Source organism: Prionailurus viverrinus, chromosome A1, assembly GCF_022837055.1.
Source record: "Prionailurus viverrinus isolate Anna chromosome A1, UM_Priviv_1.0, whole genome shotgun sequence".
Lineage (NCBI taxonomy): Eukaryota > Metazoa > Chordata > Mammalia > Carnivora > Felidae > Prionailurus > Prionailurus viverrinus.
This window is the reverse complement of record NC_062561.1, coordinates 101,672,112-101,699,505: the sequence shown is the minus strand read 5'-3', so window position 1 is coordinate 101,699,505 and position 27,394 is coordinate 101,672,112. Positions and strand designations below refer to the sequence as shown.

At 47.4% G+C, this 27,394-nt stretch overlaps 2 protein-coding genes across 3 annotated transcripts in view; one reads left to right on the top strand and one right to left on the bottom strand.

Moving 5' to 3' along the window:
- Positions 1-239: 239 nt before the first annotated feature.
- Positions 240-13,106, top strand: PPIC (peptidylprolyl isomerase C). Of its 2 annotated transcripts, XM_047870374.1 has the most exons (6): positions 240-436; positions 6,326-6,439; positions 6,902-6,995; positions 9,533-9,717; positions 12,455-12,538; positions 12,727-13,106. In XM_047870374.1, the coding sequence occupies exons 1-6, from the start codon at positions 320-322 to the stop codon at positions 12,766-12,768; spliced, it is 636 nt and encodes a 211-aa protein (XP_047726330.1). In that variant the 5' UTR covers positions 240-319; the 3' UTR covers positions 12,769-13,106. The 2 variants fall into 2 exon arrangements, with proteins under 2 accessions (XP_047726330.1, XP_047726319.1); XM_047870363.1 differs by having other exon boundaries at positions 241-436; positions 12,455-13,106.
- A 12,088-nt stretch (positions 13,107-25,194) lies between these two features.
- The window catches only part of SNX24 (sorting nexin 24), a 159,549-nt gene continuing 157,349 nt past the window's right edge, over positions 25,195-27,394 (bottom strand). The window contains exon 7 of the mRNA XM_047875941.1: positions 25,195-26,809. Within this exon, the coding sequence (XP_047731897.1) occupies positions 26,742-26,809 (68 nt within the window). The 3' untranslated portion in view covers positions 25,195-26,741. The remainder of the gene's footprint in view (positions 26,810-27,394) is intronic.

Genomic DNA, 27,394 nt, shown 5'->3' with positions numbered 1-27,394 from the left:
CTCTCGCTCGTCGAGGGACCGCGCCTCCCCCCGGGCCCCGCTTGGACCCCCGGCGCCCCGCGCACCCTCCGCAGGAGCGGCCGTCAGCCCCGGCTGCGCCCTCCGCGGCGCGCCGCCCCCAGTCCCCAGCGGGTCGCCGGGCTGAACTGCGGAGGGGCGCGCCCCAGGTTCTGGCCCTGCCCCGACCGCCCCATCCCATCCCCCCCGCCTCCACCCCCCCAACCCGGGAGCGCGCAGGCGCAGCCGCCCGGGAGTCCGGCCAACGGTCCCGGAGACTGCGGTGGCGCCCGAGCCGCTGCCGCCACTGCCACCGCTCACCATGGGCCCGGGTCCCCGGCTGCTGCTACCTCTCGCGCTCTGCGTGGGGCTCGGCGCACTCGTGCCTTCTGCGGGGGCCTCGCGTGTCGGCAGGCGAGGCCCCTCGGTGACGGCCAAGGTGATCGAGCGGCGGGCAGCAACTTGCCTTCGTGCGCGCCAGGGGGATGGGGGAACTTCGGGGACTGGGTCCTCAGCGTCCGCGGCGGCGAAGAGGGGGCTTCCCGGGCGCAGGCGAAGCGAGGCGGCCGCGGGGCTGGGGGGGGGGGGGGGAGGAGGGGGCTGCCGGCGCGCGGGGGCGGCGCTGTCCCGGGAGACTTGGGGGCGCTGGGCCGAGCTGTTTGAACTAACTGAGTCCCCCGGGCGGGTGGTCGGGTCCGACGTGACCTGCCGGGGGGTTAGAGGAAGCTTCCGGAACTATTGGGCCCTTTCTCCAGGAAGGAGCCGGCGCGAGTACTTCCTTCGGCGTGGCGGGGACTCGGGAACAGAAGGAGGAAAAGAATGCTGATTGGGGCGGGCGGAAGAGACGCGCTCTGAGCCTCGGGGGCGCAGTGGGCAGCCGCCGCCGCTGTCACCCGGGCCTGGGGGCGGGGTGGGGGGGGGGGTCCCGGGGCCAGCCTCTGCGCGGGAGTGTGCGGGTCGGCTTTACGTGCACTGCTCTAGAGACCTACTGGCCTCCTGTATTTAGGAACCGTGGTCCTCCCGCTGGGGGTGGGGAGGGAGAGGTGTGCTTTTAGACTTAGACTTTTTTCGACTTTGGACCCTGAGCTTGGGATGGGACTAGCTCTGCCAGCCTTTTAAAATCTCTATCGGGAATGGAGGGGCAGGGGGAAGGCAGTGATTATCTACCATGAACTGTTTCTCTCCACTTTAAGCTCTTTTTTTTTTTCAGCATATTTACCCAGGCTAGAAGATAATGGGAGGGTGCAGAGAGCGAGGGAGGAAGGGAGGGAATGGTTTGGTGCCCTTGATCACCACTTCTGGAAAAACCCACTGGCAGCAGTGTCTTGGAATCTGGAAGGAGGGGCAGCTGCTAGTTGTTTTAACGATAAAGCTGGTGTTTGCCAGTGGAAATGATACTGTGGAGCTAGTGGCAGAAGGCCTAAATCCTCCACCAGAGACCCCACTCGAGGTGGTGGGGTGGGGAGAGGGAGAGCACCCCAACATCTGATGTAGCCCAAGAGTGAGCAGAAAGGCCATACCGCGCTGCGGGTGCGTGTGTGAAAGAGAGAAACTTAGCCCGATTGTTTTGAGCACCGATTTCACTTCCAGCCTCTCCATGTTTTGGGCTGATCTGATTTTTTTTTTTTTTTTTTGAAGTAACACTGACAAGATTTGCCCACGGTTTACAAGGGAGTGGGGGATACGAAGTAAACTGCCAGCTGAGATAGAACTTTGTCAGTTAGGTATGAATTTCAGATAAACCGTGAACAATTTCTTAGTGTGAGCATATCACTGGCAGCACTGGGGAACAGACTTGGCCAGGGAAGCTTTAAAACCTAACGGTGCGGTCACCCACCGCAGAGCAAGTGAATCAGGACGTCTGGAGATGTGTAGCCTGGGTTGGGAACTTCTAGAAGGGAGGCCGAGAGGAGAGGAAGCTGGTGGCTGCAGGAGGGGAAGACTTGGAGCCTCTTAGCCCCTAGGCTGGGGTGCTGTCACTGAGGAAGTTTGCATGCACTCTACTCTCAGAATTATTTTTTTTTTATGTTTATTTTTGAGAGAGAGAGCACAAGCGAGTGAGGAGCAGAAAGAGACAGAGACACAGAATCCAAAGCAAGCTCCAGGCCACGAGCTGTCAGCACAGAGCTGTGACGCGGGGCTGGAACTCACGAGCTGTGAGATCATGACCTGAGCCAGTCAGTCGCTTAAAGGACGGAGCCAGGCGCCCCCACTCTCAGAATTTTTAATATATGTCCTTTTCTTTCCTACCAAATTTGTCATTAAATTCTAAAAGCTAATTGTGTAGGTGAGTCTTCTACAGATTTGACCCTGTCGAATGACTTTTTCAGTGGACTTTTTAAAACAACTGAACCTACTGGAAAATAGAGACCTTAAAAACTCTCTGAGTCGGGAGAAGTAGATTAACTTGCACTAGTGTTTTCCCCATCAGTCTTTTTCCTTTCCGTCTGATTTCGTTTAAAAGTAGGAATCTGTTATAAGAGAGGTGGGAGGCGCCGTCACCCACAAGGCCTAAAGTGGCACTCACCGGCCACCGCCTCAGCCACCTGCTCAGCCCAGCCTGAGAGCCTCAGGTCCAGGCTCTGGCTCACCGGTCTCAAAATCCGCTGGATTGGCATGTGCAGCCCTGACTGTTTCAGCAGATGCCCTGGGGTGTGCGCAAGGTCAGGCACCTAGAGTGGGGAGAATAATGCTGCCATCTTCCTAACTGCCCAACGGCACAGCATGCTGGCACTTTCTACAGCATGGAGGGGCCAAGTGGCTATGGCCTGGTGACCCTGGGCAGGTGATTTCCTGTGTGAGGCTCTGTTTCCTCCTCCGTAAGTGGAGACAGAGATAATATCTACCCTCCAGGCTTTTGTGTATTAGATGTGATAAAGCAGGTAAAGTGCTTAACGGTGATTAAAAAGGCCAGTTGTTACTGTTATTCATGTTACCTTATTAATCTTCCTGTGAACTTGCAGCCCTGAAAGGAATGGTCATCTCCAGAACAGATCCTCCCTGCATCCTCCCTGGTTGCTCTGGAAAGGGAAGCAGGATTAACCCAACAGGGGTTTGGATCGGGCTCTGAGTGCCTCTTCCCTCTAACCTCTTTGCCCACCTCCAGTGGCCCATCATTTTCAAATGACTTTCAGAAGTAGCCCTCAGGGGATAAAAGAAATGACTGAGGTGCTTACTCTTGAAGGGCAGTGTGGAATTCAGATGCCACCTCAGCCAGGAAGCCCACCCTGATCTGCACAGATAAATAATCATCACCTCCAACCACAACATTTCATCTGTACTTGTCTTGTTATAAACCTGATTTCCCATTATGTTACACCTACTTGTATATACATTTTTTCTTTTCTGTGGGACTGTAGCCTCACTGCTTGTCTGCTTCTCAAGGGCACGCAGCAGTCGGAGATGATCTTAGGGTGATAGGGTCTGCCTTGGGTCCCCTCCACCCTCTGTCTACATGTGTGCCCTGGTCCTCCTGTAACATCACCTGGCATTGAACTAGTCACGTTTTGAGGACCCGCTCGAGCTGACGCTGTGCTAAGCACTGGGGACCTAAAAACACCATTTCTGCCCTTTAGGGGTCCCCTGCCCGGCCTGAGAGAGCCAGGATTAACCACAGTCCAGTTAGGTGTAACCTGGGACTGCAGAGCTGGCTTTCCTGCTCCCGGCTGGGGAACCTTGGTCAATCACTGAGCCTCCCTCATCCTTACTTTTCTCGTGTGTTAATCGGTGATGACAGCACGTGCCCCTCGCCCAAGGATGTGGGAGGATCAATTATACGAGACATGTAGGCACAGTGCCAAGACACCACTGACTAGGTCCTGTTTGTTTCCTTCCCTCTCTCTCTCCTCCTCCTCTCCCTCCTCCGTCTCCTCCTCTCCCCTCCCTCCCCCTCTACTCCTCCCCCTCTCCCCTCCCTCCCCCTCCTTCTCTTCTTGTTCTTCCCTCTCTTCCCCCTCTACTCCTCCCCCTCCCCCCTCCCCCTCCTCTCCCCCCTCCCCCTCCTCTTCCCCCCCTCCCCCTCCTCCCTGATCTAAGAGCTCCCAGATTCTCCTCCCCCCAGCTTGAGTAATATCCCCCGTCTTTCCTGGATCCTGTTACTTCCCTTTCTACTGCCTAACAAAACCCAGATCTCATAGCCGCAGCCTTCCTTCTGAAACTGGTGAGATTCTCTCCCTGTTGCTTCTGTGCACAGAGACCACATTTCAGGAGCTCTGCCAGGTGGGGCTCATGATCGTTCTAGTCCCCCCACTCCAGGCCTGCTCCCCATCACGCCTTTTCCAGGATGCCTGCCCTCAGCCCTCAGCCCCCCTCTGGGCCCCCTCTGGCCCCTCATGCGCTTGTTGCCCGAGTAAGATTTGACTTTATCATTTCCACCGGAGTCAGGAAAACTCTGCTGCGTTTTCGTGCTGTCAGTCATGAAGTTGAAAGCTCAGTTTGGGGGAAAAAGCTGTTAGTACGTGTGCTGGGCCGCACGTAAGAAAGTCAGATTTTTTTATTGATGCGTTTTGCTGGGTGACAAGCCCTCTTCTTCATCTTCTGCTGCCCTCCCACATTTTCTTCTCCGTGCTGTCTCAACACTCAACGGCGATATTTTCTCTTCTGTATTTTACAAGTCTGGCAGGCTTTTCTAGCGTCTTGTATGGTGTCCCTAGAAGACTGTGTCCCTGAGTCTTTTCCAGATGCTGGTTCGTTACTGCCCGTCATTGAATTCTCTCGTTGGCTTGTAAATCACTTTGGAGAAACGGCTTCTCTGCGACGTGGGCTCTGCACGACCGGGCTTGTTGCACATTCATGCAGCTTCCTGTCCCCCAGCCGCATTGACTTGTTCTCCTCAAGTGCGTCGCCGCATCTCAAGGGCCCGGCCTCTTATACATTCTATAAAGTTGTGCCGTATAAATAATAATACGGTTTTGGCTGCTGTGGCCACGTAAAAACTCTCAAATGCCACACGGAACACTAAATATCACATCACCCCGTGACAGACGTGCTGATGTATTGGCAGAAGCTCTTGTCTTGGACTAACGCTTCACAGTCTTTACTTTATGATTTTTCTAAACTGTAAGACATCTTTTTCCTCTGACAACCCTTCTTACATTTTTTTAAAGCCATCTCTTGAATGTCTTTTTTTACCCATTCAAACCGTAAATTGGTTCATATAATCTAAACTTGCTAATAGAATGCCCTTCGACTCGGTAGCCTTTTCAAGCATTCCAGCCTGGAATCCTCGTAACACGGTGATCTGTGAGGCAAAAACGTGGGTGGTTTCATTTCGGATGGAACAGGGTTTTTTTTGTTGTTGTTGTTTTGTTTTTTTAATATTTTTTAATGTTTACTCGTTTTAGAGAGAGAGAGAGAAAGGCAGAGTGTGAGTGGGGGAGGGGCAGAGAGAGGGAGGCCCAGAATCCGAAGCAGGCTCCAGGCTCCAGGCACTGAGCTGTCAGCACAGAGCCCGACGCAGAGCTCGAACTCATGAACTGTGAGATCATGACCTGAGCCAAAGGTAGACGCCTAACCAACTGAGCCACCCAGGCACCCCTCGGATGGAACAGTTTTTTACAACATAGTTTAAGAGAACTTTCTAAGGTTTATCCACACAAGTGACTCACTCACTGTGGGTCCGTGTTTCCTTTTATCTGCTCTAAAATGTGGTGACAGAAAGAACGCAGTCACACACACCCCCCCCCCCCAATTTCGGGAGCATGACCCCTGAGTTCAGCGGTGGAGTCCCCAGGGTGAACGGTTTTGTCGGGGGTGGGGGTGGGGGGAGCTCTGGATGAGGCTGGGGAGCCGGAGCCTCACAGGGCTCGCAGGGGAGTGGCAGGCCTTTCGGAGAACTTGCTGTGCGTTCTGATGTCTTACAGCTCCCTTGACAGCAGATGTCTATGAGAACTCACTGGGAATTGGGCCCTGTTTGAAGTCACACAAAAATAAATCTGGATGGTTAGACGATTTCTCTCTCCACCAGTTTTTCTCTCCTGCCAAGATTTGGAGCGTCACCCTTCTGGAAGAGCACAGAGCTGGGAAATGGGAGGTGGCAGCTGTGTGGTCTGGGGTGTGCGGGGACCGGGGGAGTTGGCATGGAGTTTTCTCGGAGACCTCACTGGCTGACCAACTTCAGACCCAGGACCTAGCACAGGGCCCGGCCTGCGGGGGCTCACTGAGTGCTTGCGGAATGAATGTCTACAGGTGCCTTGCACCCACATGAGGGTTTTAGGGCTCCCTTATAAGCTGCTGTGGGGCCAGGGAGGCCTTTCGCATAGCGATGCGTTCTCAGATTTTAACCTTCTCTTACCTTGTACCTGTGCTCTGCCTGTTCAACCACACGCAGGTCTTCTTTGATGTGAGGATCGGAGACAAAGATGTTGGCAGAATTGTGATTGGCCTCTTTGGAAAGGTTGTGCCCAAGACTGTGGAAAATTTTGTCGCTCTGGCCACAGGCGAGGTAGGTCTCAGCTGTGGGTCCCTTAACTGTGCACAAAATGGGATCTTCCTTCTGTTAAGCCCAGCGTAAATACAGATGTTTTCTGGGAAAATAAGTGTGGAATTAGCAGGTCCAATGAACCCGGGACGTCGTAACAGTATTTTACTTTATTTTTGTACAAAATCTTACTCTTTGGGCACCCTGTGTCCTTGGGGTTCTAGAAGTTGGGAACTGCATCATATGAAAACGCAGATTGCTCTGTTTTCACTTATTCACATTAATCCTTGACTTCCACAGTTGGTTTCTTTGTTTTGGGTCTGCTAATGAGAACATTTCTATTAGTACCTTGTTGCAGGGACCTCATCAGGTTCTGCCGATAGCTCGTGTCATTTTCTCATTGTGTCCTTTCCAGATAAACGCTGGGGTTTATCTTTTGGTGTGGGTTATACCTACTCATATATTCAATTGACATAATCTCTTTAGAAAGGCTACGGATATAAAGGAAGCACATTTCATCGCGTCATCAAAGATTTCATGATTCAAGGAGGAGACATCACCAGTGGGGACGGCACCGGCGGTAACACTGTCTTTTGCATTTTTCCTTTTCTGTCTACTAAACTGACACCTCAGATCAAGTCAGTGTATCCACCCCATGAAGTGAATTCCCAGGTTCAGGAAACCAATTCATCAAGACCACCAGACTAATTCTTCAGAAGCACAGGGTTTGGGCCGAGGGTGGGGGGGGGGGGGGGCGCTGGGTGGGGGGAGGACCTCATTTACCAAAATCTAGTCCTAGGTGTGAATGAGCGAGGCTTCCTAGTTTTATTTTTTTTAATCTTTTTTTAAATTTATTTTGAGAGAGAGAGAACACATGGGGGAGAGGGAGAGAGAATCCCAAGCAGGCTCCACACCACCAGCACTGAGCCTGACGCAGAGCTTGAACTCACAAACCGCGAGATCGTGACCTGGAGGCTTGCTAATTTTAAACAGTATTGCTTTGGTGTTCCTTATCTTTTCGTGGTGGAGATATATTCATCCAGTAGACCACTGTGCAGTTTTTAAAATGCTAGACTCCCAGTTTGCAACAGTAGGGAAGGCTATCTGACACAGGAAGGAAAGGTTGAGTATAACACCCTGTGCAGGCTGGGGTGGCAGCCAGCCTCAGACGGGGATGCGGGAGAGGAGAACTTGCAGGGGAGGCCACCACTCTGGGAGGGCGAGGCTGGAATTTAGGAGGCAGGATTACAGGTGGCTTTACCCCTTTCTTTCAAAATTCTTTCATTTTGTTGTCAGCTTTTCCAGCAACACTAATAATAAAAAGTAACAGAGGAGTTGTCAAAATTATAACATACACGTTTGTAAACAAAGGCAGAGCCCTGTGACGCTCAAATAATTAAACTTACGCAACGTCGGATATCCCCGAGGCTGTGGTTCCTCACTGCAGATTGCAGGTGCCCAGCTCCCTGGAACGTCTTCCCTCGGGATCGCCGGGAGTTTGTGACCTGGACACACACCATACCTACAACCACATTAGGATTTCAGTTTCATTCAGGTTTAAGATTTCCAGTTCAGCAAATAACTTGCTTTGATGGGTATTAGATTGCTAACTTTTTAAAGAAACACTTGGGCTGTGTGCAAGCACTAATGCTAAGTGTATGCTTACCGCCATGGCTTATCTGTAACAAAATGGCGACCATTCAGCCCTCGGATTGGCCGGGTCCTTTGGGAGAGTTACTTTCACTCCCTGCCAAAATGCCACAGGGGTATGGGGATGTAGAGTGGAGCAGAGAAGTGGTTCGGGTGACTCGGGTCAGAGGGGCCAGCCAGGGTGGATGCCTGGGGAAGCAAGCCCCCGCTGCTGCAGAGCTGGGCCTCTCTGGAAAAGCCTGCAGGTCCGGTGGCAGTGTCCTTTGAGACCCACATCATCTCAGGGTCCCGCCCTGGGGCCAGGCAGGAACAGTGACTGAGCTTTCCTGTGGCCGCTTTCCTGCTTTTTTCTCCCTCTCTTTTCCTTCCCCGCCGTGTGTGTGCACGCACGTGTGCAAATGTCCACGCACGTCTTGAGTTAAAATTCTCTGAGTTTTGGAGGGAGGACCTTTCGGGTCCCTTCACTTCAGTCTTGATCTCTCTGTGAGCAGAGCTTTCTCCAGGCCACCGCATCTGTCCCTGACCAGTCAGCTGTGAATCGCTTGCCTTGGACACCCACTCCTGGTCCGTCTAACTGAGCCAGGATGTTAAGGTTGGCAAGCGAGGGATAAGGAGCCCGGCAGAAGGGGAGGCGGAGGAGGCGGGTGTGGCAGGCGTTCCAGGTGGGAGAGGACAGAGCAGACACTTCTCATGGTCTCTCCCGCTGTCGTGGGGGGAAACCGTGTTCGCTCCACTTGGGGCTTTGCCAGAACTCCAGTCCACACGCCCGTGTCTGGTTCTTCTGTTCAGGGGTTGGATCGCTGGGTGCTCCGGTTGCCACCACCCTCTGTCTCCTGATGAGACCGGAGGTCATCGTGCCTGATGACCTCCTGGCAGGCTGCCCTTGCTCGGAGCGCTGACGCAGGAGGGAGCAGCAGCTTTAGTGACAGAAAGTCCTCTGACTTTCCAGTTCTGCTGTGCAGTTTTCAAACTTTGGAACCCCTGTTGCCTCACAATGGGATTGAGAATACCTGTTCTGTAGGGCTGTGAGAATTAGCTGAGGGTGGCAAGTGCTAATTGCATCACGGTTGGGTGCTGAGGTAGGAGTGACACAGGACAAGTGACTTGAAGCTCCGGACAGAGATTGAGCCAGGAGGATGGCTCACCCGCCTTTCCATGTGGCTCTACGATGTCATCCTGCCCTTCACTTCCTTAGTTCAGAGTGAACTGTTGGCTTAGCCAACGTTGGGGTCTTGCTTGGAGGCCAGAAGGTACTTCCACGTCTTTTGTGTTTATCTGAGTGTCTAGAGCCAAATTGTATCACCTCCTTTGTTTTCCTTTGTTTTACCATCTTTTCCCCATCCCCACCTCCAGAGGTTAACCAATTCTATTAAAACCTTATGTCTCCCTTTGAAGAATTTACTTTCATATAACATCTGGTGATTCTCCAGATTCTCTTTTTTTTTTTTTCCACTTTGTCTCACCCAGGTATAAGCATTTATGGTGAGACATTTCCAGATGAGAACTTCAAACTGAAGCATTATGGCATCGGGTGGGTCAGCATGGCCAACGCTGGGCCTGATACCAATGGCTCTCAGTTCTTCATCACCTTGACCAAGCCCACCTGGTTGGACGGCAAACATGTGGTATTTGGAAAAGTCCTTGATGGAATGGTAACTTGATATGTTATTATTTCTCATTCAAAGCCTTCTATTTATAATGAAGGACTTTCAGTGATTTATTTTCATCTTAAAATGTGTCTGTTAGAGGTTCATCATTATATGATGACTGGCTTCTTCAGAGGTGAATAAACTGGTATTTTATTTTTTAAATTTTTTTAATGTTTATTTTTGAGAGAGAGAGAGACAGAGCGCGAGTAGGGGGAGGGGCAGAGAGAGAGGGAGACACAGAATCCAAAGCAGGCTCCAGGCTCTGAGCTGTCTGTACGCGGAGCCCAATGCGGGGCTCGAACCCATGAACCGCGAGAACATGACCTGAGCCGAAGTCACACGCTTAACCGACTGAGCCACCCAGGCGCCCCATATTGTGGTGTTCTGACTGTTAGGATCACCGGGGCAAAAGCTGGAGACTTGACGTGGAAACACTGAGTACTTAATTTATCTTACTACTTGATATAAATGAAAACTTTTTTAATGTAACCAAATAAGACTCGGGTCCCATATGTGTACACAGTAGAATAATATTCTGCCTTAAAAAGGAAGGAAATCCTGTAACGTGCTGCGACGTGGATGAACCTTGAGTATGTTAAGTAAAATAAGCCAGTCACAAAAAGACCGGATGATTCTACTTTAGTATCTAAAGCAGTCAAATGCACGGAAACATGAAGGAGAATGGTGGTTGCCAGGGGCTGGCGAGGAGGAAGAAATGGAAGTTGGTGTTCAGTGGGTGCAGAGTTTCAGTTTTGCAAGATGAGAAAGTTCTGCCCATGAGCTGTGCACTGTGAATATACGTAACACTGCTGCATTGTCCATGTAGGAATAGGTAAGATGGTACATTTTATGTTATGTGTTTCTTACCACAATTAAATATAAACTGTTAAAAAAAGGACACTGAGCCCCAGGTGCTTCGGGACACAAACAGGTCACTTTTGAAGTCACAGTACAGCAACCAAAAGTGCTAGAGAGAACTCAGATTTCTGCTGGTCTGTCTGAAAGAATAGCAGAGGGGTCCGACTCCTAATCCACGGGAACACGTCTTAAAATCCTTACTCTCTTCAGTTCCCAACACTTCTCCTTAGCAGCTAGCTGCCCACAGAAGTTCTCCCAACTCCTAAACTAGCACCTGTAAGTTCCGCTCACCCCAACCCTGGACCATTCTTGACTCCCCTGCCCTCTTCCATATTTGATTTTGTTTCATTCTCAGGTCCGAGTTCTGCCTCTTCCCTCCAAACGTTAGCTCCGTTATGGCGATTCTTCCCCACCTTCTCCCCACTATCCTGATTCTGCCCATTGAAAAGCCAGGAACCGAGCTGACCCCCCTCAGAACCTAACCCACAGGGCAAGCAAGTATTCAGCCTGCACTGCTGAAGATAGGGTTCTCACGGGCAAGTGAGATGAAATATGGCCAACACGGATGACTTCGCAGCTCACTTTACATCCTGTCACAATAAAGAACAGGCCTGTGTTCTCATGAGACGTCACTGTCCTCACAGGACTGTATTCTTACCCAGTCACAAGTGCACCACTCTGCCAGCCTCTAAGGGAATGCTGTTCTTGGTGTGAGCCGAACGGAGGTGTGCGTGTGTTCAACCAGTCTGGGTTTTTGACCAGTGGGCCGAACCAGGTTTTGAACAGTTTAATAGTAAACTGGTTCAGACGTTCCCGCAATGAGTGTTGTGGAATACATCACGCTAACCCGTGAGAGAATGAAGAGTGCACGTGTTGTGTTTTCTTCTTCTGGTCACGGTTTTTCTAGATCTTCTGACCTCTCCATCTTCTGATGGCTGTAACTGACTGCAGTGAATTCCTTCCACCCACTGGGGTGCATCCTAGGAGACCTGCCTGGCCTCAGAGGAACAGTCCTTAACATTCTGAGTCATAGACTTCTTTGAGAGATTAATGACAACTATATTCTCTCCAGAAAAAAAAAAAAATCACCAGACGTTTCTCTCCAGAAGGAAACAATCTGTGTGTGTGTGTGTGTGTGTGTGTGTGTGTGTGTGTTCGTACTGTTGCCCTCTTTGTCTCAACCTTGTGTGGGAAGCAGGTCAGAAGCCAGTATTCCTAGTCCTGGACAAATCCTCCCTCCTTCAGTGTGAAGCGTCAGGTGTGTGCAGCCTTCCTGGGTAGAGATAGGGCTTTCACGCCACTGTGGGGCTGGGGTCTCTAACTCAACCTGGAGGTTAATGGCTGGGGTCAGCTTGAAAATGGACAAACCCAGACCCCGCTCCGCTTCTAAAGGCTGCCTTCTGACCTGGTTTCTTAACGCCTAGACCGTTTACAGGGCAAAGCAGAAACTGATCCATGCTCCACATTAACTCTTACATCGGGTGTGAAGCAGGAAGAAATGTATTTCATGAGAGCCATGTGTGTACAAAAATATCTACTTATGTTTAGAATATAAAATGCTAATTAAAAGAGGGAAATTCACAAATACGTTCTTTCACTAGCAAGGGAGTGGATACATTTTATTCTGTTGTATGTAAATTTCCTGAATATGGTAAGTTTACCATGGTTGGCGTGTGTGGTTCTTGAAATCATACGGGGGGGGGGGGGGGGGGGGTAGAAAACCAATAAAAAGCAAAAACAAAAAAAACAAAAAAAACCCCAAAACAACAAAAAAAAAAACCCTGGTTTCCCACTTGGGCTTTCAGACTGGGCAGCGATTTCACCTTCTGACCGCCACGGTTGCCAGTCAGAAGCGAGCCATGGGTCTGCTTGTCTTTCCTAGACAGTGGTCCACTCCATAGAACTGCAGCCAACTGATGGGCATGACCGTCCGCTCACCGACTGCACCATCGTCAGCAGTGGCAAGGTAGACGTGAAGACACCCTTCGTGGTCGAGGTCCCTGACTGGTGATACAACGGGCAGAAAACAAAGAACACACTCTGGCAGGGATAGTGTGTGTGTGTGTGTGTGTCTTTTGATTCTCCAAAGTTATTGTTTGCCTTTCTGTTTTGTTTTGGTTTGTTTTTACTTCTGTTTTCTACCCCCGATCACAGGGAAGTTCAGAACATCAGCCACTCAGTGTTTACTTTGCATGAACTGCAGTAAATCACTTGCCTTGGGACTTTGCACTTAGAAGACATATCCTCTTTCTCCAATGGTGCTATTTTTAAACTAGAAGACTTTGGATGATCTCTTTTCTTTCTATGAGCACAATCATTATTCTGCTGAATTAAATGTGATCTTCAGGTTGAGGGATGCTGAAGATTTGTCTGAAGAAGATGGGGACATGAAGTTTGTTATTTTATATTCAAACAAATTCTCTGCAGGTAAAGAGAGATGTGACTAGTGCAATCAGATATATGTCATCGGGACTTTTACCTGGTGGAAGGTGCTTCTGTGTTCTCTATATTAAATGCTTTTTATATAGGTCAAATTCTTTTTGCAAGAGTTTTTTTTTTTTTAGTTTAAAGTTCTTTAAAAAAATCCACGTACAAAAATATACGTACTCTGATGTTAACAGTGAACAGACTAGAGGGGGTTCTGCCCATCAAAATACCAACACGATTGGCTAATTTGGGATGGGAATGCACACAAATGACGCCTGACCACATCCCAAACACTTGAGTGGATTAACTCACTAATTTTTAGTCACTGTAACAGTTTGAGAAAGTTCCCTTGAGTCCCACTGCAACAAAAGGGCACCTTTTTTTCCTAGTTACACAGTGGGCACGAAGATTCGGGCTGTGCTCAAACCGGATGAGAAAGTGGAACCCTCCTGGGGCCTTGCTGGAACATACCTGGCTGGAACAGAGTGCCTGGCCTCAAATGGGGGCAGGCTCTGCTCAAAAACGGCCCCGGTGCTTCTCCTCTAGGACCCACGCAGTCAGGACCCCCCCCCCCCCCAGGATTCCAGCTCTTCAATAAAAAAAGAAAAAGAACAGTAAATAAATTTTGAGAACTACCTTTGAAAAAAAATCCATCTCTTGGGCTGTATTCTAAGCAAATTGTTTCATCTCAACAGGATGGGAGATGAAATGAGCATTCTCACTGCCGACGGGGGTGTTAGCTGCTGTAACCCTCTTGGTGAGCAACCTGCTCATTTTTTTTTTTTTTCTAAGAAAAATTCACTGAAGGCCTTCAACATGCCCGGTACCAGTTTGGAGTTCCAGAACAGCAAGAAAAGGACCCCACGGAACTTACATTCTAGAGCTGGAGACAGAATAAATAAGGTGACAGGGTGCTGATGGGGTGAGGAAGAGACACCCATGTGTGTGAAGCAGGTGAAAGAGGAGCCCTGTTTGCGTGGTCAAGGAAGGGTCTCCTGAGGGGACATTGGAGCTGAGGCCTGAGGCTAACAGGGTAGGTGGGGGTCAGGCGGAGAGGCCAGCAGAGGCCGGAGGGTCCCCAGGTGAGAAGGTGTGGGTTCCGGGGCTGCAGAGGAGTCAGGCTGAGACTGGATTGTGCGGGCCTGGGTGCCACAGCCGGCTTCTTCCATTATACACCGTACAATGGGGAGCTATCCATGTTAAGTTGGGGAAGGGTGTGATGCGGTCTGCATCGAAGAAAGATTATTTTGTCTGCTATGAGGAGAGTCTTTTTTTTTTTTTTTTAATAGGGGAGCTAGTTTACACATCAAGAAACTCAAATGGCACCTGGGTGGCTCAGTCGGTTAAGTGTCGGTCTTTGGCTCAGGTCATGATCTCACGGTTCGTGGGTTTGAGCATTGGAACCTGGGGCCTGCTTCGGATTCTATGTCTCCCTCTCTCTCTCTCTCTCTCTGCCCCTCCCCTGCTTGTGCTCTCTCTCAAAATAAACATTTTTACAAATCAGAAGAAAAAAAAAGAAACTCAAAGCATTCACATCCGTATTTTAAGTCCTATTCCTGGCACTTTGCTTTCGAAAGAGATGTGAAATGGTCATGGGCCCCAGTGTTTGGTTGGTCCAGCACCCAGTTCTCCCTGCCATCTGGGCATGGCTGCCCATTTTCTTTGGGGAATCACACCACTGCTGCAAGTATTTCGTATCAGTAGGGGAGGCTGACCCTATGGAAGGGTACATCCATGGCCTGCCAAACTCATTTATTAGCTCACTTGACAGATATTTATTGAGGGCTGGGTAGAGCTGCTCACAGTGACAGCCTAGTGGTTCCCATGAAGACAAATAATTCAAACATTTGCCACATGAATATATAGCAGGACATCAGGTAGGTGTAAGTCTCTGGAGAGAAATAGCACAGAGAGAGGACAGAGTGAAGAGGTGATGTGGTCCGGGAAGTCCTGAGTGTAGGCTGAAGGGAGTGGGGGCAGCAAGCCTGGGGGACACAGAGGGAAGAGCGTGTGAGGCAGTGGGCCTGGCTGACGGTCAGGCTGGTGGCTTCAAGAAACATCAGAGTCCGGGTGTGCAGAGTGAGGGTGGCAGGGGGTGAGGTGGAAGAGGGAGCGGGGATGTCCTGAAGGCTAACCAGAACATTCCTTCACCCTGGACCCCGTGACTGGCTCAGGGAAAGGTGTTTGACCCAAGTCATGGTAATGAGTCTCAATCGTGGGACTCCCAGTGGAAATACTGGGAAAGCGTGGCAGTCTTTCTCTCAGAGACTGTACAGGAGCAAGGCTGAGAATGAAACTGACACAGAGGGAAGCGGATCCAGGAAACGGAAAGAAGCGTTCCGGAAGACACCATCGAGCCCCTGAGTCCCGCCATGCCTGAAGCCCATCTCCACCCCTAGCTTTTTAGCTATGCGAGCTAATACATTTCCTTTTTTGCTTAAGCCAGGGCAAATTGATTGCTTGTGACTTGGAAGCTAACATCTTTGTCTAACACAGCAATAACGAATAGTTTTAAGTACAAAGGTGTGAATTGCAGGGGTGCATGGCTGGCTCGCTGGGTAGAGCATGCGACTCGACCTCAAGGTTTTGAGTTTGAGCCCCAAACTCATAGAGTGTATGAAAAAAAAAAAAGGATGTGAACTGCAGGCTTATTTATGATCCCCAAATCCTGGAAGCCACTTGACTGTCCCAGAATGGTTATAAAATATATGTCCCGTAACAGAAGAACATGTGTTCGTTAAGACGATGATACAAAACTTAGAGTAACATGAGAAAATGGTTGTTTTTGAGAAAAAAAGTAGAAATTTTGGATGCAGCTTGATCTCAAGTATGTAAATGCATTCTCATAAAGCAAATGCAACAACATATAAATTGACATGAAGAAAATAAAATGGTGGGATTTTTAAACTCTTTTATGTTTATGGTTTTTTTTTTTTTTTTTTACCTTTTTGGTCTCCCAATTTTTCTCTAAGATACATTTCTAATAATTAGAAATAATCTATTTTTTCATTTTTTTAAAAATTATTTTATTTTAGACAGAGAGTACAAGCTGGGGAGAGGGGCAGAGGGAGAGGGAGGTAGAGAATCCCAAGCAGGCTCTGCACTCAGCATGGAGCCTGAAGTGGGGCTCGATCCCACAACCCTGGGACCATGACCTGAGCTGGAATCTGGAGCTGGCCTATCTAACTGAGCCACCCAGGTACCCCCAAAAAAGGCTATTTAAAAAAGTTTTTTAAGGTAACATGTCAGGAAATTGGCAACAAATACCTGTTAGATATATGAAGTGCCTTAAAGTTTCATGTCAGAGGGCACATGAGCCACTGATGTCTCCATGCACAGGAGCACAGAGTTCGCCCTGTAGTGCTTTTGTTAGCATGAGCATAATCATAGACATCTCTCTAGTGACAAAGCAAAAAGGAGTTCATTTTCAAAGTGCTGAAATTCTGAGACCACTTATCGCCCACGTAGTAAATTGTCAGGCAAGGTGCTATATGCCAGGCGGCTGATCAAAGCTCACAACACACACCCTGTTCAAAGCTGTTTTCTTCTTGTAGGCTCAGAGTTGCGCCTTATACAAAAACCATCAGCAGACTCACAACTCTAAACTACTGCTTTACAAAAAGCCTCTACTTTCTGCAAAAGCTTTTGAAACTAACAGTTCACTCTTTTGGCGACCGTGTGGTGAAAAGGAAACATAGTAGCCAAGGGCGTATACAGACTCAGAGGAAAATTATACTGGCCATCACCACCACCGTGCCCAAATTATTAAAATTTTGATCCCGAATCACTTTAACAAACAGTTGAAAACATTGCAGTATCCTTAGCCATACATTGTTTTATTCTAAGTGCTATTTTGCAATTTCGAGGATCATCAAATAAGATAAATTCTAGTAAAAGTTATTCTTGGGACAGACTGATTAGAATGACACTTTCAAAACTTTTAACTACTCCATTTCGGATGAGTTTTTAGGTTTTGAACAGAACTCACCAGCCTCATATTTTAGTTCAGCCGTTTTGAGTTACATAAAGACAAAAACATGGCAAGGATTTTATAGCAGGAAAAGGATTTGTTTTTGTTTTTAACATTCCTATAATTCAGAGGGCTGAAGAAATCTTTGATCTGGAAGGCTTGGAAATCCAAAGCCCCCTCAAGGCATTTTTTTTTTTTAATTAAGAAAGAGGAAAAACAGTATTTGTAATGGAAAATTTTTGTGCTGTTAAGTACCTAACGGCTTTCACTTAAGTCTGTAATTCATCTTGTGGACTTCCGATTTTGGCCAAGCCTAAGTTTTAGGTGTGATACAACATCACCTGCTTGGAGATTCACTAGTGTTGCTGACATTCTCGAGTGATGGAAAGAAAACCGGCACTAAAGCAGAATTACAGTGGCTAGTCACAGGAATCCTGTCTGGAAGAGGGGGGAAGAAAAGTCCATCTCACAAATATTAAAGTCACAACAATATGCAACCCCAAAACCATACGTGGAATTTTCACCCTATGACTACTTCTATGAGAACGCTCGAGGCTCTCAGATTTGGAGGCTCTGGAGAGAACTCAACATGCCAATATGCCCCCACCGCCCACTTCTGAACTTTTATTAGGAGTCATCTGTTGCCACATCCACTCATTTTTGAGAGGGTGGGAAGGATTTTTCTTCCCAGTGTGCTATTTAAAGTGCTATTCAATTGGCTGTTCAAACTCTGGTCCCTTTCTGTCCTAGGTGGCAAATAGTACGTCCTGTAATTTGGATACATATCTCCATTTGAAATTGTTCTTTTTTTTTTTTTTTTTTTTTGATGTTTATTTTTGACAGAGAGAGCAGGCAAGGAGGGTAGGGGCAGAGAGAGAGGGAGACACAGAATCCGAAGCAGGCTCCAGGCTCCGGGGTGTCAGCACAGAGCCCGACGTGACGCTCGAACTCATGAACCATGAGATCATGACCTGAGCTGAAGTTCGCCGCTTAACCGACTGAGCCACCCAGGCGCCCCTAGATACCTCCATTTGGAAACCTGAATCTTTTCTTCCAACCTGGATACAAAAAGAGGTCTGCTTCCTGTGCCTCTTCTGGGCAGCAGGACCCACACTGTGACGGGACGTCAGGAGGAGAGGAAGAAGAAGTGGTCAGCCTGGAGCAGAGAAAATTCAAGACTTCATTTGTTCCTGTCACAGCAGACCTCAGAACTCCTGAACTGCTTCCCAGCCTTGTACAAGCTGTTCACTCTGCCTCGCCAGCCTACCACACGCGTTTCTGCTCCCCGTGGCTTTAGGACTCAGTACAGGGCTCCCTCAGGGAGCCCTCCCTGGAAACTTCCTCCCCGGTGGGGGCTCTAACTGCTTGCTTACTTACTGACCTGCTTGCTGTCTCCCATCTCCTCTTGGACTGGAGGCTCCTCTAAGGCAAGGATTAGATCTTCATTGTAATACCCCCCTCCCCGGTATCTTACACATAACTGATGCCCAGCAAGTACATTCAGAACGGGTAACCAAAAACAATAGGTCTGCATTTATACCATGAGGTACTTAAAATCTCGCAGGACCGTAAAGGTTGTTAAACGCGGCCATGCATCTTCCCACTGTTTCTGCTTTCCTCAAAGACTGTAATCTTCTAACAACTTACGCTTTTCCTCTTTACCTTCTGAGTGGAGGTGTGAAGGGCTTGGTAGAAGTAGATGGTCCAAAATGAGGTGGGCGTCAGACATTAAAGAGGAAGAAACCCAGGGGATGGTGAGGTTAAGGGGCGGTGTCTGCGGCGGATGCTAGCCGGCTTCAGTGTCAAACCGTGGTCATGAGCGCGGCTGGCTGTGGGCAGCTGGTGGAGAACCAGGCCCCGGGGGAGTACTTTGGATTTGACCTGAGAGGTGATGAGAAATCACTCTCTCCAGCCTTCAGTACTGTGGAAGTCGTGGCGTCCGCTCTGGAGACCACGGTCGAATCTTCGTTTGTTGGGGGCTTCACGTGGCCTGCCTGGAGGAGGGGGTCAACGACAGAAGTGTGTACATTCACCCCACACACCACCTGGAGACTCAGGTAGGCAGCAGTATGGAGCTCTCTGTGCTTTGCTTTGTTCCCGGCTGCAGAGCAATGTTCCAGACCCTCGTGCAAGAAGAGAAAGAGGCCTCGGCACAAACCGATCACCACAGTGGGAAAGATCTAGGCGAGCTTCCTTCAGCGGGGGGGGGGGGGGGGGGGGGCGGGGGGGAGGGACAGTGTTGCATCTAGTTTTGCTTTCATGCTGCTGCAGATGAAACTCATAAAGGAGAAGTCACAGTATATCCACTGGAGAAGAGACCAAGAAGGAAAGGATTTGTCCCCAAACCTGGAGCTCCCTGGGTGACAAGGGTCCTGTTTGCATTCAGGCTGCTACAACAAAGTACCATCGACTGGGTGGCTTACAAACAGCAGAAATCTATTTCTCACCATTTTGGAGGCTGGTGGCAAACTCGGGGACTGGTGACGAACCTCTTCCTGGTTTAGGACTCACGTGTTTTTGCGACAGCCTTGCATGGTGGAAGCAACAAGGGAGTTCTCTGCCCTCCTGCCCTAATCACCTCCTAAAAGCCCCGCCTCCAGAGACCATCACACAGGGGAGTGGGGCTCAATGTATGAATTTGAGGGGGACACAAACATTCAGCCTATAGCAGGTCCCGACCTCCCACCCCCAGCCCTCATCAATGAACGGCACCACCATCAGCCCAACTGTGCCGGCCAAAAACCCATCCTTGACTTCTTCCTTCCTTTTACCCTCCACATTCAAGTCCACCAGCAAGTTCACCGGTAGCTGTGCAATAGATCTCACATATCCGTCTGTGTCTCATCCTCGTCCCTGCTACCACCCTAAAACAGGAGGTCATCTCTCACCCAGATTATTCAAGGGGCCTCCTAACAGTCTCTCTGCTTTGGATCGTGCACGTGGCCAGTCTATTCTCCACGAGCAGCCAGAGTGATCTTGTTAAGTTGGCTCAAGAGGGACAAACCATGTGCATGACCCCAAACTGACGATCACCTGCTGCTGTCTGCCAGCTGTCTGGAGGGTTTTTTAAAAATCATGTTTTAAAATGTCTCATGCCTAATTAATAAACGAGTATAAAAGATAAAAATAAAATTTGTCAATAAACCTGAATAAAATAAAATAGATCACATCCTTCCTATGTACAACCCATCAATGGCTTTCCATTGCACGCAGGCTAGGAGTCAAACTCTTGAAGGCCACCTCCCGAGGGGAGCCCTGTGGGATCTGGCCCCGGCCCCTCACTATGCTCCACATTCTCTGGCTTTCCATGGGGAGCTTGGCTACAGCTCTCTCCTGATTCAGGGCTTTAGAACCTGCTGATGTCTCTGTAACACATTCTCCCTACTCGCATTCTTTGCCCAGCTAATTCCTCCAGCATTCTTCAGGTCTCAGATTCAATGTCACTCACTCAGGGAAGGGTCCTGCCCTGCCCCAATCTAAATTAGGTATCTTCTCTGTGCATAAGTAAACCTTCTTCATAGTCCTTCAGAGCCCTTGACACACTTCATAATGACAAATTCTGGGGGCTTTTAGGCATCCAGTATCACATTGTTCTGTAAGTTCCATGAGGTCAAAGATTCTAGTTTACTCGGTTTCAAATTTAGAAAGATATCAAGGATTTAGAAAGACATTTTGCTGCCTTCTGTGCTGAGGAAAAATTACCATGATAACCAGATATAACAGTTCTTGTGAAGGAAGACAATTTCTAAGTGTGATGGTTCTTATCTTTTACTAGATTTAAAATACCTTGTTAGTTTTGTTGAGATGCTGACGGGTTGGACTGTTGTCCTAAAGGTATCACAGCCTTCTATTGTACCATCCTGACTTGATTTAACTTTGTGTCCGGTTCCCCTAGAAGTATTGAGGGTTTTTTTTTTAATCAAAAAAAAATTGAAACATATAAAAAAATACACAACATGAAAATACCTTGAAATGTCCTAGGGTTACAGTTCTCATACTTTCTGTCCACAAGAATCATCTAAAGAGCTTATCAGATCTCCAGGCCCCAGATTCAGAGCATCTAAGACTGTAAGTCTGGGGCAGGACCTGAGAAATTATATTTCTAACAAGTTCTTGGATGATGCTGGTCCTGGGTCCAAACTTCGAAAACCACGCCCTATGGTGTCGCACAACATAGGTTTGTAATCACTGAATTAGCTTAATCATTTGTTAACAGGAGAGTTTAAGAAATCATCCAAGTGTGTAGTTACCCAACCTATTACCACTCTGTATGTGAAGTTCATGAGCAAACTGTAGAAGACAGTTGTTTTCAGAACAATCGGGATGTAATGAAACATTATGGGAATTTGGGAAGATGTTAGCAAATCCTAACTCAAGGTCATTGACTCCACATGCATCTACGAAGCTTCTGCTGTGGAGCATGTAGCCAGCATTGAGCTGGGGCTGGGAAGACAGGGTGCTGGCTACCTACTCCTTCCATAGTCGCTCCTGAGATCTACTCCTGCCCCCAAAATGGAGATGGAGTGTAAACAAGTCAGAAAACGGCCCTGCTCTCACGGAGTTCATGTTCTTTGGTTAAATGCTAAGCAGGAACGCTTTGCTATGATACACAGTAAGCCAGAGAAAGACAAGTATCATATGATTTCACTTGTATGTGGAATCTAAAACACAAATGAACAAACACACAAGCGGACTCAGATACAACCTGGTGGTTGCCAGAGGGGAGGGGAGTGGGGAGATGAGCAAAATAAGGGCATTAAGAGGCATGAGCTTCCAGTTATAAAATAAGTCACCGCGATGAATAGTACAGCACAAAGAATATAATCAGCAATAATGAAATAACATCGTATGGTGGCAGGTGGGGACTACACTTACCGCGCTGAGCACTGGGTGAGGTACCGAATTGTTGACTCATTAATGTTGTACACCTGAAACTAATATATGTCAACAATACTTCGACAATAAAAATTCTAAAATCTCATGGTGCAGAGTGGCGGGACCAACGAGGGGCTCTTTGTGGAAGGAATATTTAGGCTGAGACCTAACAGGTGAGTATGAGCATCTTCTCAAGGGAGACAGAAAGGGTGTTTCAAGCAGAGACTGGTAGGAGTTGGGTCTTTAAGGGGTAATTAGGGTTTGGTGCCCTTGTAAGAGGCTCCAGAGAGATTCCTTGCCCCTTTTCCACCATGTGAGGACACGGCAGAGAACACTCATCAGACACTGAATGTGCCAGTGCCCTATCTTGGACTTTCCAGCTTCCAGAACTTTGAGAAATAAATTTGGTTGTTCGTAAGACACCGTGTCTGTGGCATTTCTGTTACACAGCCAGAACCACTAAGACAAGTACCTCCCTGTGGCCACCTGCCACCCCAGGGCTAAATTGATGTTCTCCTGAGACTGGGTCCTGCACGAAGTATACAAGTCAGTAACCATTAAAGAAAGGTAGTTCGAGGCGCCTGGGTGGCTCAGTCGGTGAAGTAGCGACTCTTGATTTTGGCTCAGGTCACGGTCTCACGGTTTGTGAGTTCAAGCCCCACACTGTGCTCTGTGCTGACAGCTCAGACCTGGAGATTGTTCGGGATTCTGTGTCTCCCTTTCTCTCTGCCACTCTTGTGCTCAGGCTCTCTCTGTCTCTCAAAAATAAACATTAAAAAATTAAAAAAATATATATCATTTTAGAATCTGAGGTTGTCAGGGATATGAGACTAATACCAAGTAGGTGTGCCAAAATCTGTTCCGCACCCTGGCAAATATCATTAACTGGTTGTTACATCCTTACTCAAAAATCCTTTAAAAACAACTTAAAAAATGTTTCGGTAAAATAGGCGTAACACTTACCATTTTAACCATTTTTAAGCGTACAGTTCAGTGGTATTAAACACATTCACACTGTTGTGCAGCTCTCACCACCATCCGTCTCCAGAACTTTCTCCTCTTCCCCAAATGAAATCCAGTGAACGTTAATGCCCCATTTCTCCCTCCCCCCAGCCACTGACAACCACCATTCTACCTTCTGTTTCCACGAGCTGGACTATTCTAGGTATCTCAGGTAAGGAGAACCACACAGTAGTCATCCCTGGTGACCGATTTCACTTAGCATATCTCCAAGGTTCATCCGTGTTGTAGCACATGTCAGAATTTCCTTCCTTTTTCAAGACTGAATAATATTCCGTTGCACGTATCTACCACAGTTTGTTTCTCCATTCATCCATTCATGGACGCTTGGGCTGCTTCCGCCTCTTGGCAAGAACGTGGGTGTTTAAACAATCTGCTCAAGTCCCTGCTTTCACTTCTTTCGGGTCTATACCGGGAAGTGGAATGGTTAGATCACATGGTCACTTTGTATACTTTTCTGAAAAAAATGCCATGCCATTCTCCACTGAGGCTGTGCCCTTTTACATTCTCGCCAGCAACGTACAAGGGTTTCAAGGTCTCCGCATCCTTGCCAACAGTTGTTATTTGCTTTTTTTTAATAGTAGTCACTCTAAAGGGTGTGCCAGAATCCTTCTTAAGTGGCCATTATCATTTGATCACAGGTGTCAGATGATATGAGAGCCATGTGTTATTTCTAAACTGTGATCATGAGATTTTGACACTTCTTTAAAATCAAAAAATATTTTTATTGGGGAGGCTAGAATTTTAAAGTGAAAAATTTGTGTAAAATGGTTGGCAATTCACACAGGCTGTTTTCTACTGACATTTTTATTTTTGTAAACCGAGTGGATTACATTTCTACACTTTGCAAAGCGAACTGACTGAGGATTTACCAGGTAGGGACGGCTGGTGTATTCAGGGTGGCAGAGATAGAGAGCTGTTTGAAAAAGTGGGGTGGATCAAAGAGGACAGAAGGGGTGCTGGTCGGGAAATGGCCAGATGATGGAGGTGAGGCCCGAGAGGCTGCGCAGGAAGCACCGGGAGACCGTCTGAGACCCAGCCCAGACAGAGATTCATGAACTAGGAGCACAGCAGATGACAGCTGTCCTGGGCTCCTGCTTTAAGGGACAGTGTGGTTACCCTTCCTTTTATTTTTTCTTCCCTTTACTCTTTTACTGCTCTATTGTCTATGAATCCATGTCTTGGAAAATCCTTGTTTTGTAAAAAAGGGAGAAATGGAATACGTATACTAAACATGATTTTGCATGTATGTGGCTGAAATCTCTGTAGGTACACATATAAACTAAGCACAGTGGTTGTTTGGGGGGCGGGGACGGGATGTAGGAGACGGGGTGGGAGATTTTTCTTTTTTTTTTATATATCCTTTTTTATGTTGTTATTAAATTTTCAACCATGGAAATGTATTCCAGCCTCTTTCCAATGTCCATTCCTGCAGTGCAGGGACCAGGCAGTTCCAAGCCCTCCCAGACTCCCTTGCGGCTGGGGATTGATCATAAGGTTCTGCCAATTGGGTACGCTTTCATGAGATGGAAAATGGAGGTGGGTGAACACGATCTTCCGGCTGTAGCTGTGGGCAAGCAAAGTCAAGGGTGTTGAGAGGGGATGTTAGTGCAGGTGGCAAAGGTGGACACTCTGTTCCAGGGCCCAGTCCCCAGATTCCTGCTATGAGGCAGTTATAGTGGTAACAATTACCTCCTGATCTTGCTTGCTGATACCCGGATCACAGCTACAGCGTAGTTTTTTTTGTTTTGTTTTGACCTCAATAGCTCCAGGAGCAGCCTCCTGGCTCCCTGAATTCCTGCTTAAGGCAGAGGTTGTAGCTCCCCTGGCAGGTGGGTATTAGATGTTGCTGGAGGATTCTGGAAGTCATTCCTGGATTATCCACTAGAAGTTCACTCTCCTCATCCTTCCAAAAGATTCTATGAGCATCCAATTTCTCACTATTCCATCCTGCTTAAAATACCTACCGTGGTTTCTATTTCCTATAACAGAATTGAAATGAAACGCAAAATTACACATTAAAAATTAAATAAAAAATGAAAGTCATCACTAAATAAAAATCCTCAAAAAACGTTTCCTGAGGTGTGTGCCACCAACAGGGCTTGGTTTATATATTAAAAAAAAAATTCTTACTATCTTGGTAAATCATCAACTATTTAATGGGTACCTACTGGCTTAATAGATGTGGTAATTTAACACTTCAATTAGAGATAAATGTGAGTATGTATGTGAGAAGTTGTGTGTGTGTGTGTGTGTGTGTGTGTGTGTGTATAAAGAGATAAGACACAACTGGTGTTTCCAATAAAATCCTAGGAGAAGACAAATTGAAATATTTCTTCATCTCTGTTTTTATTTAACTCAAAATAGCTAACAATGAAACATTTAAAAAATATCTCCCAACACTTGAGCATTCAGTTATTTTCGGTTCATGACACTTGATTATTTAGTCCTTGCGTGTTTCCAGCATGAAGTCACATAGCTATCATAAATGTATCTCTAAAAGTCTGCGGCAGGCTTGAAACATATATATATATATACGTATATATATATATATATATATATATATATATATATGTATATACACGCACACACACACACATATATATCCTAACCAAAAACCATGATTCAGTTATTGGTCTTGAATCCAAATATTTTTCTCCCACAAAGCAGCTTAGTAAAATTAATAACCATAAATAGGCTAGCTATGAGTTTTCAATGAAATGCCTGAATAGAGCACATACATTGTTTGCATATATGTTTTTATCCTCGTACTCCTCAAAATACAAACTTGTGTGAGATGTAGAGTGGCGTTAGATGATACACACATTTAACGTACATAAACTCCATAGAGGAGGTAACAAGAAAACGATAAGGAAAATAACAATTAATCCGGTGGCAATTCTACTCATTTAATGAACGAGTAAACCTCGATGAGTGCTGAAGAACCGTGAGGAAATCAAAATGAGGCTTGTCACTCTGGTGTCTCCTCAGGCAAGTCAGTTCACATCTGTCTCTCGGAAAGCAAGCATCTTGCAGGGCTAAGTACGATTCTAGTGTGGAAAGGTATGTGGTTTTATACAAAAGTGTCCCAAACAAACACCAACTCCCATTGGTCTTCAACAGAAGAAACGGTCATTTCTTCCAACATTGGCAGAAAACCTGGATGTGTTGGGTGTACAGAGTTTATTGATGGCGCCTTTCTGAAGGGCAGTCGAGGATGATCTCGATGTTCCATCTTATTTTAGGTACTGACCCCAGAAGCTAATTCCTAGGTAAGATGCAACCCTACTGCAATGTAAATAGAAATGACGTGGTTTTTTAAAAATGCCCTAACATTGACAGCGAAATATAATTTCCAGTTTAGTTCCATCCTCACATTTAGCACAGCATGTTTCTGTGATACTCTCCCGGTGCGGGCACTTCAGAATACACGTACCGCTGACTGAGAAAATCTCATGATGAAAAGATTAGTGTGTCACGACATCTGAACAACAACGACAAAAAGTTACCAAAGTAGATGAGTCTCTGTATGTTTCAGGATAAGATGTTCAGTTAGCAAGTGGTGCAACGAAAGCAGAGAGTACCTTCGTTTTGTTATGCTCGGTGCTCACAGGGACATTCTACAACCTTCTCACCAGGTTCGAAATTGGCAGCTACCTTCTCCTTCTCAAATGCTCGGCCTTAACCTCAGCACCGCCCGGGGTTCAGTTTCTATTTTTAAAAGCACCATTCTAATGGAAATGTCCCTGCCCTGAATTAAGCTGGGACTGTGAATTTTACCACTAGCTAGAGCTGTTATGTCATAGAGTTTAGGTTAATTTGGTAGGTATCGATTTCCGTGAGACCTGCTTCAGCTCCTTCCAGCCATGTAGGATTTCTACCTGGGCTGCAGATGAGGGTAAAATATCCCGTGGAGAACTCCTTCAATAACCACATTTGGAAAATCTGAAAAACAAAAGGAACACAGCTTTTCTTAAGCACATCAGTGAAATACGAAATACAATTGCGTTTGGTAGAATTTAACGAGGTGAGGCCCACGGTAACTTAGGGATCCGCACCACCTTGTTTAGGATGCGTTATCTGTCACGGTGCCTTGGCCTAAAGCCGCTTTAGTGCAGGGCCAGGCGCTGCAGGAATGCACGGCCAGATTTGTAGCTTATTGATTTAAGGGATGTTCTAATGGTTAATGCTGCTAGGCTCCAGCTCTTTATCTGAATGTTTTCTCACAAGGAAGATGGATTACACTGGCAATTCAATTTCTAACAAAATCTCAATATACTTGAAGGAATTCCAAGATTTCTACAGGGAATACTCGGCTGCAGTTTTTCCATTGTGGTTTACAGGAGCGTTTAGTCCAAGTTGTCTCGAGGATGATCGTGCTGTTACGTGAGCTTCCAAGGAGCAGTAACGTTGGGGGGCCGTCTTCGAAGCTTAAAAGGGCACATTTCCGACAAAAACCATCTTGTCAAACTTGAAAAACCAGCCACGTTTTTAGAGGAGATACAAAGGAAACCCAGAGGTGTATGGATG